Source organism: Kogia breviceps, chromosome 18, assembly GCF_026419965.1.
Source record: "Kogia breviceps isolate mKogBre1 chromosome 18, mKogBre1 haplotype 1, whole genome shotgun sequence".
Taxonomy (NCBI): Eukaryota; Metazoa; Chordata; class Mammalia; order Artiodactyla; family Physeteridae; genus Kogia; species Kogia breviceps.
Genome location: NC_081327.1, coordinates 867,616 through 881,119, shown reverse-complemented (window position 1 = coordinate 881,119; position 13,504 = coordinate 867,616). Strand labels below are relative to the sequence as shown.

Here is a 13,504-nt window from a genome sequence, read left to right as displayed (position 1 = left end):
AGGCAGATGGCACCCTCAAAAGGCACCTTCTTGAGTGTTGTTATACTGAAGGAGGACATAATGACATTTCTGCATGTCTAAGTTGCTTTTCCTGTGTGAATTTTGTGGTAATTAAGAAGGTAAGGCCTTTGGCTTATGGCTTCCTCACATTTAACACACCCATAAGGCCCAATCCTGTATGAATTCTGGTGTTGAGTGAGGTTGGAGCTGTGGCTAAAGGCATTCCCACATTGGTCACACTTATAAGGTCTTTCTCCTGTGTGAATTCTCTGATGGTCACTGAAGTTGGAGCTTCAAATATGTGGGTTTTCAACACCAACCAATTCTCTGCACATGCCAACTGGGTGTCCTACAATTTAATTCAGTTCTGAAACTGGGTGCTCAGACTTAGCACAGACTTACCACAGCTTAAGGGCTCAGTCCTACAAGACTGCCCAATCCAAGGTGGATCCCTAGGTTACCCACACTTCTGTCCAAATTGACTACAAATCAGGGGGTTCCCATGACCACACTAGCTCAGTTTTGATAATCTGCTAAAATAGCTCACGGAGCGCCAAGGAAACACTTTTACTTACTAATCTGTTTATTACAAAGGCTATTTCAAAGTATACAAATGAGCAGGCCAGATGATGAAGTACAGAAGACAATGTCTAGGAAGGTCCCAAAGCAGAAGTTTCTGCTCTGAGAAGCTTGGTGTGCGCACCCTCCTAGCCCATTGATGCTTTCTTGCTTACCAATCAGGAAGTTCTCTGAACCCCACCCTTTAGGGTTTTTATGGAGGCTTTGTTATCTAGTCATGATTGATTAAATCACTGACCATTGGAGTTTAACTGAAACTCCAGGTTCTCTTCCAGGAGGTGGGGGGAGAGGGGGCTGACAGTTCCAAACTCTAATCACAAAATTGGTTCCCCTAGCAACCAGTCACCAACCAGAGCTTTCTAGGAACCTTTGAAGGGGTCTCCTCTTTAGTATGCTCCAATATGAGAGGCTTGAAATGTTCTTTTCAAAATGTCATCAGGTTATTCTTATCTGCTCAGAGTTTGGGAACCATAACTCCAGGCCACTCAATGTGATGATCTCACACTCAGTTTTGAACCACTGGTCATAAGAGACAAAAACAACATGAAAAGCTCCTCCAGTTACAGAACAAATTCCACTTCACTCTGTTATCAAAGCTACAAAATATAGTAAATCCCACACAGTAGATTGTCCCAGGTCCCTTACATGTTTGTGACTAAATCAGTAATCTGAGGTGGGCAGGAACATTAAGGGGATCATGCCTCACTGCAAGTTCTTACCAAAGGATTGCTCCAAGATACATAGTTTTGTTTCGTTTTCATAGCATAAATGCTCTCACATATGGAATCTCATCTCTTTTCCCTGCTCTTTTTTAAAAAAATAAATTTATTTATTTACTTTTGGCTGCATTGGGTCTTCGTTGCTGCGTCATGCTTTCTCTAGTTGCAGCGACCGGGGGCTACTCTTCCTTGCAGTGAGCGGGCTTCTTGTTGTGGTGGCTTCTCTTGTTGTGGAGCATGGGCTCTAGGCGCACGGGCTTCAGCAGTTGTGGCATGCGGGCTCATTAGTTGTGGCTCGCGGGCTCTAGAGCACAGCAGGCTCAGTAGTTGTGGCACACTGGTTTAGTTGCTCCACGGCATGTGGGATCATCCCAGACCAGGGCTCGAACCTGTGTCTCCTGCATTGGCAGGTGGATTCTTAACCACTGCGCCACCAGGTAAGTCCTCCAAGATACATAGTTAAGTGAGAAAAGCAAAGTGCATATCTGTATATGAAATATTTATTTTTACTAAGAAAAGCAACTTGTATAGGACTATATATATATATATATATATATATATATATATATAATTTTTGTGTGTGTGGTACGTGGGCCTCTCACTGTTGTGGCCTCTCCCGTTGCAGAGCACAGGCTCCGGACACGCAGGCTCAGTGGCCATGGCTCACGGGCCTAGCCGCTCCACGGCGTGTGGAATCTTCCAGGACCGGGGCACGAACCCGTGTCCCCTGCAACGGCAGGCGGACTCTCAACCACTGCACCACCAGGGAAGCCCAGGACTATATTTTAACATATAGATAACACACAGATAGCAATCCATGTGCAGAAGCAATCCTAAAGTGATCCTATACTGCAAGCTTTGTTTTTCCTCCAGGAGGTTTAATTATCTGACACTTTTGACATTCTATTTTATAATTGTATATGGTGTAGAACATCTTCATAAACACTACAAAACATTTTATACTTTTCTTATATTAGGAATCAAATATGTACTGATCCATTTTTTTTCCAACTTCAGCTAAAAACTCCTACATATTTAGACAGAACACCTGTAAATTGCAAGAAATGCAGGTATATGTCTCTGCAGAATGATGGATATTTCTTGAGCATGTATCATTATCACTTGGAAGCTTGTTAAAACACAAATTCTTTGGCCTGGCCCACAGAGTGCCTCATTCAGGTCTGGGTTCAGAATTGAGCATGTGCATTTTTAATGAGTCCCCTGGTGACACTGATGGTGAAGGTCCTGGGATTAAACTCTGAAAATCAGGGTTCTAGGAAAGGTGAGCATGCCTTGTTTCAGGCCCCAGTTCACCATAGTGGAAATTTTCAAGCTCTGAGAGGCAGAGCCAAGACTTATTACCCCCGCCAAAAAAAAAAAAAAAAAAAAAAGACTTATTACCCATATGCCCTGAGTGTCTCTGCAGTGAGCAAAGGAGAGCAATGGCCAGCTGGGCTGGTGTCCTGCACTCTGCACTGCTGAGGACACCTGTGAAGCCTCCACTCACTGAACAACCTGGTCACCTGCTTCTCCCCAAAATTTATTGGAAAAGTACCCAGAGGGCTCATCTCTTACGTCCTTCCAGTGTTTTCTCAAAGACCCTCTTATTTAAAAGCTTTCACTTTCTGTGCTCTGTAATATTATACTCCATACTATACTTCTCAAGATACTCACCTTACCTTTTCCCAATTTGTCTGTCACATTATAACATATTACACAATTAGTCTTTTCTGTTTCTGGTCTTTCTTCCTTGAGTACAATGTAAGTCCTATGAATTCAGGGATCTTTGTCTCTGTTATGACCCAATGTCTTCCATGTACCTACAATACATTTTTTTTTTGGTTTTTGCTTTTGCATTTTATTAATTACAAAATCCAGAAATCAGTGGTAGAAAAATAACAAAGGAAAAATCCCTAAGTTACATAATAAAAACCTGGAGGATAGGCCAGATGTGTGCTGGGCGGGAGGGGAATGTACAGATGACCAGCCAGGGAGGAGAAGGTGGGGCTGTGGGAGGTGTTAGAGTTGCCAGGCACCCCAAGGTCACCCTCCGAGCATGCTGGTCTTCTTTGGGACTTCACCAGCAGGACCGTGGCTTGCAACCTTCAATACAAGAGCTGGTAAACAGTGGCACTGTTCTTGGAGCCCGTGACCAGGTACTGGTTGTCGGAAGACACATCACAACATAGGATGTCTGTAGACTCCTCTACAGGAGTACTAAAACCAAGTGTTTGCTCATTGATAATTAGTGAGATCAGGGACTAAATATGACATCTCAGCTTCCCTGTATATTTTTACAACTCTGGTTACTCTAAATGTCTTCTTTAACTCTCGTGTTCCATGCTGGTATTGCTCAAAATTTTCAAGAATAAAAAAGAGTCAGGACTTACCTGGTGGCGCAGTGGTTAAGAATCTACCTGCCAATGCAGGGGACACAGGTTTGATCCCTGGTCCGGGAAGACCCCACATGCCATAGAGCAACTAAGCCTGTGCACCACAACTACTGAGCCCGCATGCTGCAACTACTGAAGCCCGTGCTCCTAGAGCCCGTGCTCCGCAACAAAGAGAAGCCACTGCAATGAGAAGCCCACGCACTACAACAAAGATTAGCCCCCCGCTCACTGCAACTAGAGAAAGCCCACGTACAGCAGCGAAGACCCAACACAGCCAATAAATAAATAAATAAATAAATAAATAAATAAATAAATAAATAAATAAATAAATAAGAATAATGGTAGTATTTTAAAAAAAGAAAGAAGAAGAGTCACATTTTGGAGATAAAACTTTCAGATTGACCATTCTAGTCACGTAGTCATAGGCTCAGCTTAATTCTATGTCTTGTCAAACATCACATCTAAAACTTTGAGGCCTGACCTTTTTCCATCATCCACTGATGTTTCACCAAAACTATTTCTGCTACTACTTTGAATCACTACATAGACATTATGAATAGCTATTTGTAATTTGCATTTTACAACTATTTTTCTGAGATAACATCAGTTCTTCATGCAAACAGTCCCTGCATCAAAAAAGAAATGATAGTCATTTCCCAGCAATGAAATCGTAAATTTAAGATACTCCCAGTATCTCCAGGGCAAGAGTATGCTTTGTATACATGCTCCAACTGTGAACACTGCAGCCATTGTACAGTCAAAGTAACATGTTTCTCATTGCCCTCTTTTTGAGATTGATGGTAGATTCCTAAAAGGAACTGAACATATGTCAGCGTATCAAGTAAGAGATATTAAATGGTTAAAAGTGTTGTTCAATGTATTAGACAGAATAATTGACGCTAAAGACAGGAGAGATGTTTTCTTTGGAAACCACAGACTGATCTGTTAAAGAAAAATTATTCAGACGCTTGTAAAAAAGTTGGGATTTGTAGCCAAGGAGGAAGGGGGGTGGTGTCAGTGGATAAAAAATTAATAAGAGAGCAGGGAAATTCTTCCTAAACTGAGCTAAACAGTTCTTGCAGAACGTGTAGGTCAGTGTGATCAGGTATTACCTGTGTGATGGTGAAGGATGAGGAAATTTCATCAGATATCAGTGTCTATCAGACAATGAGGATAGGAAATTCTTGCCAAACCAACTTAGCAGAATTCTTGCTCTTGAGGACAAGGCCCAAAGACTGGGTCTAATAAAAGAAAAAAGAAAAGAAAAGAAAAGAAAAGCTTAGAGGGGCTTGACTAAAGTTTAGTCAAGGAGAGGCTCTGTTAGATCTATTTTTGTACTCCTGATTCATGGTGGCCCAATATCCTTCCTTTATCTTCCTTGACAGAACACGATCTGGAGTATTTTCTCTCTTGCCCCTGACCAAATGTACATAGACTGGAAAACTAACTTTATGCTTTGGAGTGCATGCATTTGAATTGAAATAAGATAATGTTTATTAGCTTCTGCTAACAAGCACATTTTGTGTCTGACTCTATAAAAATATGTTCGTTTGGATTTGTAGCCTTTGGAGGCATCTGAAATTGTTTGAATCTCTCTTCCCCACCCTCCCCCACCCCCACCCTCGGGCCGTGCCCCGCGGCTTGTGGGATTTTAGTTCCCCCACCTGGGATTGAACTCGTGCCCTCAGCAGTGAAAGCCAGAGTCCTAACCACTGGACCTCCAGGGAATTCCCTGAAATAGTATTTTTAGCTTCTGGGAGCAGGCCGATCTTCACCGAGTCCGAAACGATATGTCTCCAAACACTTGGGTGATCAGCTGCAGAGAGCATTTGGCAAAAATAGGATCCAGATCCCTTTAAAGGCGGGGCGAAGCTCACCTGGATATATCTTTTCCCAACTCCCCCTCCTGGCAGAGCTAGTCCTTTCCAGCAAGAAGCCCAGTCTCCTCAATGTGTGGATCTGTTGGGACTACATTACCCAGAATGCTCAGTATCGAGCGGCAGGAACGCTACCCAATGAACGCTTAGAGACTGGAGGCCACATGATGTGAGGGCGGAACTTCTGGCTTCCTTTTCACAGCGGCCATGTTAGCTACTCTTGGTTTTGTTTGACCAGTGTGAGAGATTTGGGGATTGTGGGTCCATCTCGAGTTGACGGAATTGAGAAAGTCCGAGAGGAGGGGCTGTCCCTGCAGCATAGAGGCGGGTCTGAAGTTCGGCGACGCCGCCTGGGGGCTCCGCGCCAGGCCCAGGAGAGGGTCCGCCGTGTCTGCGTCCCGCCTCTCCCGGCCCCGCTCCGCCCACAGAGTCCGATGGCGGCGGCGGCGCCGCGGAACCTATCTCAGGTAAACGCTCGTCCTCCGGCCCTCACTGCACCAGACTAAAGCCCCGAGTGCGGGGCGCTTGCTCACGTACCCGCAGCCCAAGCCGTGGTGTCCGGGATGGTGGTGGGGCGTGGGCAAGGGTGACAGGCGGAGGGACACCTGTTAAGAGTAGAACCGATCACTGAGGAACAGAGAGGTTGAATAGCTATACTGAGTCCCAGTCTTCAGGGTCAGGCAGGGGTATAGGGAGGTCTGAGCCCATCGAACCCCGCCATAGACTCATTCCTCAAGACTTGGCTTTGTCCACGTTTCCCACGGCTGCAGAGGCGCTTTTTGGAAACAACACAGCCAAGTGGAGGCTGCCGCATTCCCTCACTGGCCCTGACCTCCACCCACATGTTCTCTGGATTGTGGTTTCTTGCGACTCGTAAGTGCCGTGCCCCCAGTTTAGGGTCTGGAAGCCCTGGAGAAACCCTAAGACCAGGGTTATGTGAAGGTGTTTCCGTTTCTGGCAACCATTGTAAACAGGTGTGAAAGGTTATCCTAGAAACTGGTAGCACACGCTTGAGGTAAAACTGAACTGGGAGTTTCCAGGAAAGGAAAAGTCCCTTTTCCTTCAAGTGGGAATAAAGATCAGGGGACAGTAATCAGGACTGGAAAGACCGCTGAGAAGTTCGTGATGGGAGGTTTCGATCAGAGGAGGGAGGTAGTATTACCAGCGTGTTAACTGGCTACATCTGGCTGTTGCATGAAGTATAGACTGTGGGTTGGAGGGAGGAGTAAGGAAGATTGGCATGGAGGCTACTACTATAATCCAGGTGAGGGTCAGTGGACCAGAGTCATGGTTTAGGAGGTATGATTGGATTCTGAATGTGTGTTTTTAAAAGTGACAACTGTATTTTCTGATGTGAACCATGAGGGAGTAAAACAGGATTCAGGGATATTCCTAGGGTTGTTTGTTTTGTTTTGTTTTGTTTTAGCAGGTGTGGGGATAGAAGCTCTGTCAACTGAGATGAGGAAGTTGGTAGTAGGAGTAATATTCCCCAGAGATATCAGGAGCTTCTGAGATGTTTCCTAGAGCATTAAGTGGAGGCATTAAGTGAGCAGCTAAATACACAGACCTGGAAGTCTGGGGTGTGGGACAGTGAGGTGGTGACCACCATAGGCATGGGCTGTGGGATCCAGTCTCAAGGATTATGTGTACTTGAAGAGGGAGTATGCTTGATGACCCCAGGGCCCTGGTATTGAGACTTATGTGACCTTGGCCACACCAGTGGAATAGCCTGGCATGAGTGTGTGGATCCCTCTATGCCAGGTCCACAGCTTAGATACCTACTTGCCCACTCACCTCTTCTTGTTGATGGCTGGTTCCAGTGATCAATGGAACCGTTTGAAGATAGTGGCACCAATGTTGCCAGAGTCTGGTTTCTCCTCTGAGTTGGAGAGCTTGGGAGGAGGATGGGCATGGGGCATGGATTGTTGTCCCTGAGAAAGGGGCTGTTTGTGGTTTAATCTGTCTCCATCTTGCCAGGGCAGTGTGACCTTTGAGGATGTGGCTGTGTACTTCTCCTGGGAGGAATGGAATCTCCTTGATGATGCTCAGAGATGCCTGTACCACAACGTGATGCTGGAGAACTTGGCACTTATAACTTCCTTGGGTAAGGCTGTCAAACCCACCTCTGTGCCTTGAACTAGTCTCTGCCCTTCCTTTTTTCCCCAGGAGCAGTCCTCACATCAGGACCATGGGCACTGCTTCCTTCCTTAGTTCTCTGGGTTGGTGCTGTGGTTCGTTGGGCTGAGGTTTGTGCACTGCCCTCTCCTTCCTTTAGAATGCCCAACATTAGCTTCACTGTTGACTTCCAGTTCTTTTATTATTATTATTCTTTGAAAAAAATTCTTTATTCTTTTCCATTATGGTTATCATAGGATATCGAATCCCTTGCTTCTTGTATCATCAAGGTGCCATGTATTTGATCAGTGAGGGAGTGGGGTTGGGTTGAAGAACTCACAGAGGTTCACAGCATGTATATAAATCAAGCAAGATGACTCAGAGGGAGCCTGGTCCTGCATAGTAGCACATAGAGGGCATGATTACAATGCCGTATTCAAATCATGCCAGAAACTTACTGTGTTTGACCAGAATTTTGATACCAGTGGTCACACTTCATTTCTGTCTTCCTTCCCCTTTCTTGACATTTGGCCAATGCATCATCTCTATTGTCCCTGCTACTCTTAACTTCCAACCTGAGGTTAACCTCACATCTCTGGACTCCTCTCTCACCCGTTTTTCCTCACTACTCCAACAGCAGTGCTTTCTGCATTGGCCCCTATGTATTCTTTTTTTTTTTTCATCTTTAAAAAATTTATTTATTTATTTATTTTTGGCTGTGTCAGGTCTTCATTGTGTCACGCGGGCTTCTCTCTAGTTGCGGCGGCACATGGGTTTCTCTCTAGTTGTGACGTGCGGGTTTTCTCTCTCTCATTGAGGCGCACAAGCTCAGTAGTTGTGGCATGCGAGCTTAGTTGCTCCGTGGCATGTGGTATCTTAGTTCCCCGACCAGGAATCGAACCTGGGTCCCCTGCATTGGAAGGCGATTCTTTACCACTGGACCACCACGGAAGTCCCCCTATGTATTGTTTCATGAGGTGTGCACACATTCTTAAACAGTCCTTAAAGACCAGCTGCCCTGCTATAGTCGTATTTTCTTGGGTATTGGCACAACCCTTTTATACAGTGTTCATGTGTCACCAGCAGACAGGTTCCTTTTCAAAGTTCTTTGTAGAAGAAGGAATTGCATACCCTGTCTCTTCTTTTTGTCTCCACCACAAGGTTGTGTCCTTCACCTCATGAGACCTCTCCCATTCTGTGATCTTTATAGCTCAGTAGTGCTAAGCAGACCCATCCTCAACTGGAACCAACTCCTTGCTCCTGCAAACAATCCCATGGACAGGTTCCTAGGTTTGTTACACACACTTTTGTAGTAGCTTTTCCCTCCCACCAAAGTCAATGTGCACTTCACCAGCATTACTTGCTTTCAGGTTGTTGGCATGGAGCAGAGGATGAAGAGGCACCTCCTGAACAGAGCATTTCTGTACATAGAATGTCACAGGTCAGTACTCCCAAGGCAGGTGTGTCCACCCAAAAGGCCCATTTTTGTGAGATATGCAGCCCGGACTTGGGAGACATTTTGCACTTGACTGAGCGCCAGAGGCAGAAACTGTACGATATTGGGGCATGGGAGCAGCAATTGTATTTCAGTGCAAAACTTCAGCACCAAGAGCAGAACATTGGAGAGAAATGCTTCAGAAGCAACATGGACAGAGCCTCATTTATGAAAGACTGCAAATTTTTTGTGTCAGGGAAGTCCCTTTCCCGTGGGGAGTCCACATACACCAGGGAGAAGTCAAACAGGGGAACTGAGTGTGGAGCTGCCTTTCACAGGGGGAAAACTCATTATAACTCTGGAGAATGTACTGAAGACTTTAGTTGCAAACACATGCTTTTTCAGCACCAAAGAGTCCCCACTAGAGAAAAATGCTACATGTGCAGCGAATGTGGGAAATCTTTTAGCAAAAGCTACAGCCTCAATGACCATTGGAGAGTTCATACTAGGGAAAAGCCTTATGAGTGTGGGGAATGTAGGAAAACCTTTAGGCAAAGCTCTAGCCTCATTCAACACCGGAGAGTTCACACTGGAGCGAGGCCTCATGAGTGTGACGAATGTGGAAAATTATTTAGCAACAAATCCAACCTCATTAAACATCGGAGAATTCATACTGGGGAAAGGCCGTATGAGTGTAGTGAATGTGGGAAATCCTTTAGCGAAAGCTCTGCACTCCTTCAACACCGGAGTGTTCATACTGGAGAAAGGCCTTATGAGTGCAGTGAGTGTGGGAAATTCTTTACCTACCACTCCAGTCTCATAAAACACCAGAGAGTTCACTCTGGATCAAGGCCCTATGAGTGCAGTGAATGTGGAAAATCCTTTACTCAAAACTCTAGCCTCATTGAACACCGTAGAGTTCATAGTGGAGAAAGGCCTTATAAGTGCAGCGAATGTGGGAAATCTTTTAGCCAAAGCTCTGCACTTCTGCAACATCGGAGAGTTCACACTGGAGAAAGGCCTTATGAGTGCAGCGAATGTGGGAAATTCTTTACTTACAGCTCCAGTCTCTTGAAACACCAGAGAGTTCACACTGGATCAAGGCCTTATGAGTGTAGTGAATGTGGGAAATCCTTTACTCAAAACTCCAGCCTCATTAAACACAGGAGAATTCACACTGGAGAAAAACCTTATGAGTGCAGCGAATGTGGGAAATCTTTTAGCCATAGCTCCAGCCTCATTAAACACCGAAGAGTTCACACTGGTTAAAGGCCTGATGAGTGCAGTAAAGGTGGGAAATCCTTTACCCATAGGTCCAACTTCACTGACCACTAGAGTGTTCACATTGGAGAAAGGCTTTACGTGCATTTGAATGTGGGAAATTCATCTCCAGGCTCCTAAAACACCATAGTGTCACATTGGATGAAAGCCTTATGAGTATGGCAGATGTGGAAAATTGTTTGGCCAAAGTCTAGCCTCAATACACTCCAGAGAATTCGCAGTGGAAAAAGGCCTTGTAACTTACAAATTCAGTGAGTGTGAGAAAGCCTTCCGCTGAAGAACTTACCTTATGGGATACCACAGATTTCAAATGGGAGAACTACCTTCAATGTGCAGGTATATACAATTTCTTTGTTCAGTGCAACAACACAGGAGGAGATCCCTTATGAAGATGCCGTTTGCTTGTATTGAACCACATACATCCAAACATCCACTTAAGTTCCAGGTATGTGGGAGCTGCATTGCACTTTTTAACCTGTCTAGGGCCCTTGCCAGATTTATGTCACTGCCAGTTCTGTAGCAGAAGTCACGTCACATCTAACCACCTGTCAGATGCCCATAGTGTGCAATTCACCCAACCTAGTATGTTCAGGGACGGAAACCCCAGTGCTCTCCCATTTGCAGGATGATTCATGAGTAGCTTGAACACTTAGTCTTTCCCAGCTTTTTTTCCTCCCTCATGAGTTAAATCATGGACCTTACCCAGTTTTGGCCTAGAGGACTCGTTGGTGATTTGAAAAGATGGACTACATTTTTCAGGGATATTATTGATCTCATGAGACTCTAGTGATGGTTTTTTCCAGCCTCCAAATCACCAGCCTGGGGAACAGTCTGCCTCTTATTTGTATAATAATAAAGGTCTTATTGTTTAAGTCACCATTAATCTTAAGGATTCTGTTCACTGTATGAGGTGGTTTGTTGTTAACTGGGTTTGCTGGCTTGAAGAGATGAACTGCTCTGGTCAGGATCCCAAACTGTGTGCCTCAGCAGGGACAGTATGATGGCAGAATATGCCTCTCCAGTTTTGGCCTAGGTTGCATTGCTGCTCAAAACCTTCAAGGAAAGACTGCAGGGCTTTGTGGTCTTAATTTTTAGATGGCATGCCATGATGTTTTGTAGGTTCGGAGTTCAAACTGAGGAGGGGGCTGTTTTTGGTTTCTGTGACAACCTTCAGTGCTTCTGAGAGCAACATAAACTTATTCTCTTGTTCACAGGCGATATTTCATCGTGCTCAGCACTGTTGAGGGAAATCTGTTCCCCAGGTTCTGCAGCGGAGCTATGTGCCCTGATGTCCTGAATTCTGTAGGGTAACATCAATGATTTTAAGATTAAAGGGGCCAGGGAAGTGATCATTGTTACAGAAACACTGGATTAATAGAGAGTGGAGGAGACTACAACATAATGGTTAGAATGTGCCTCTTTTAAAAGGTTGCTCACAATGTTTAGTCACTATGGTTGTGAAGGATGAGCAGGTACAGAAATTCTCAGGACGTCCAGAACTGTATATCTTGTGTAGCTGAAGGCCTTGTCAGAGAAAATAATCAAAACGTTTTGTGGATTCCTGTGGCTTCTCTGGGCTGTTGACTTAAGACCATTGCTGTGCAAACAGGAAAACAAGGATAGAGAGAAGAGAGATTCTTAGTCTAGTGATATGGTATTTTTGACCCATCCAGTATCCCTGTTGAATGAAGTGGAAATAGTCTTTTTTTCCACTTCAAAAATTTCTCACCTATTTTTGCTGTCACTGAGGCAAGTGCTGAACCTGCCCATTGAGTCAGTATGGTTGCCAAAACAGATTTTCTAGAGTAGGAAATCCAGAATTTTAAGTTGAATCATATTTTTAAAGTTTTAATAAGGTATAAATTATATGCAGTAAATATATTTAAACTATACAATTTGATAATTTTTGGTATCTATATAAATCCATGAAACCATCAATCATGATAATAAACGTTTCTGTCACCCCCATACTTACCTTTAATAATCCTTTAATAATCTCTTTGTCCTCCCAGCTGCCGCTAATTTGATTTTCGTTATAACAAATTAGTTTGCATTTTCTAGAATTTTATATGATTGAAATCATAAAATGTTTAGTCTTTTTTTTCCCTTGGGTGCCCTCATGTGGCATATTTATTTTGCAGTTCATGGTGCTTACATGAGTAGTTCATCCTTTTTATGTTATTGAAAAGTGTGTTGTGTTGCTATACCACTATTTATTTATTTATTCATCTGTTATGGATATTTTCATTGTTTCCAGTTTTGGCTATTGCAAATAAAAGTGGTACAGAAATTGGATACAGTTCTTCATATTGACATATTTCCTTTCTCTTGTGTTAATACCTCACAATGTAATACCTGAATCAGAGTGTAGGTGAATATATAACTTTTAAAATTTATTTTATTTATTTTCTTTGGCTTCATTGGGCCTTCATTGCTGCACGGGCTTTCTCTAGTTGCACCGAGTAGGGGCTACTCTTCCTTGCGGTGAGCGGACTTCTCATTGTGGTGGCTTCCCTTTGTTGCAGAGCACGGGCTCTAGGGCGCACGGGCTTCAGTAGCTGCAGCGCGTGGGCTCAGTAGTTGTGGTGTGCAGGCTCTAGAGCACAGGCCCAGTAGTTGTGACACATGGGCTTAGTTGCTCTGTGGCATGTGGGATCTTCCCGGACCAGAGCTCAAACCTGTGTCCCTTGCATTGGCAGGTGGATTCTTAACCACTGCACCATCAGGGAAGGCCCTATGAAACTTTTTAAGAAACACCAAATTGTCCTCTAAAATGATTGTTTCATTTTGTATGCCTATTAGCATTGTATGAGAGTTACAGTTCTCCCATATTCTTGCTAAAGTGGATATGGTTAGCATTTAAAATTTTGACTTTTGGGCTTCCCCGCTGGCACAGTGATTGAGAGTCCGCCTGCCGATGCAGGGGACATGGGTTCGTGTCCCGGTCCAGGAAGATCCCACATGCCATGGAGAAGGCTAGGCCCGTGAGCCATGGCCACTGAGCTTGCGCGTCCGGAGCCTGTGCTCCGCAACGGGAGAGGCCACAACAGTGAGAGGCCCGTGTACCGCAAAAAACAAAAACAAAACAAAACAAAAATTTTGACT

At 44.4% G+C, this 13,504-nt stretch overlaps 2 protein-coding genes across 15 annotated transcripts in view; both read left to right on the top strand.

The window, feature by feature from the left end:
- The first annotated feature begins 5,346 nt into the window (after positions 1–5,346).
- The window catches only part of LOC136791966 (zinc finger protein 586-like), a 33,655-nt gene continuing 25,497 nt past the window's right edge, over positions 5,347–13,504 (top strand). For 4 of the 14 annotated variants that reach the window (XM_067019996.1, XM_067019995.1, XM_067019994.1 and 1 more), the window contains exons 1-4: positions 5,455–6,035; positions 7,546–7,672; positions 8,845–8,973; positions 9,054–9,124. In XM_067019996.1, the coding sequence (XP_066876097.1) occupies positions 6,003–6,035; positions 7,546–7,672; positions 8,845–8,973; positions 9,054–9,124 (360 nt within the window). In that variant the 5' untranslated portion in view covers positions 5,455–6,002. Of the gene's footprint in view, positions 6,036–7,545; positions 7,673–8,844; positions 8,974–9,053; positions 9,125–10,431; positions 11,277–11,613; positions 12,695–13,504 lie in introns of those variants that run through there. The other 10 variants (XR_010837873.1, XM_067020003.1, XR_010837872.1 and 7 more) reach the window with 9 other exon arrangements.
- LOC131744840 (zinc finger protein 154-like) lies at positions 9,131–11,276 on the top strand. The gene has a single exon (XM_067019992.1). It carries the CDS (start codon positions 9,329–9,331, stop codon positions 10,385–10,387), a length of 1,059 nt encoding a protein of 352 aa, XP_066876093.1. The 5' UTR covers positions 9,131–9,328; the 3' UTR covers positions 10,388–11,276.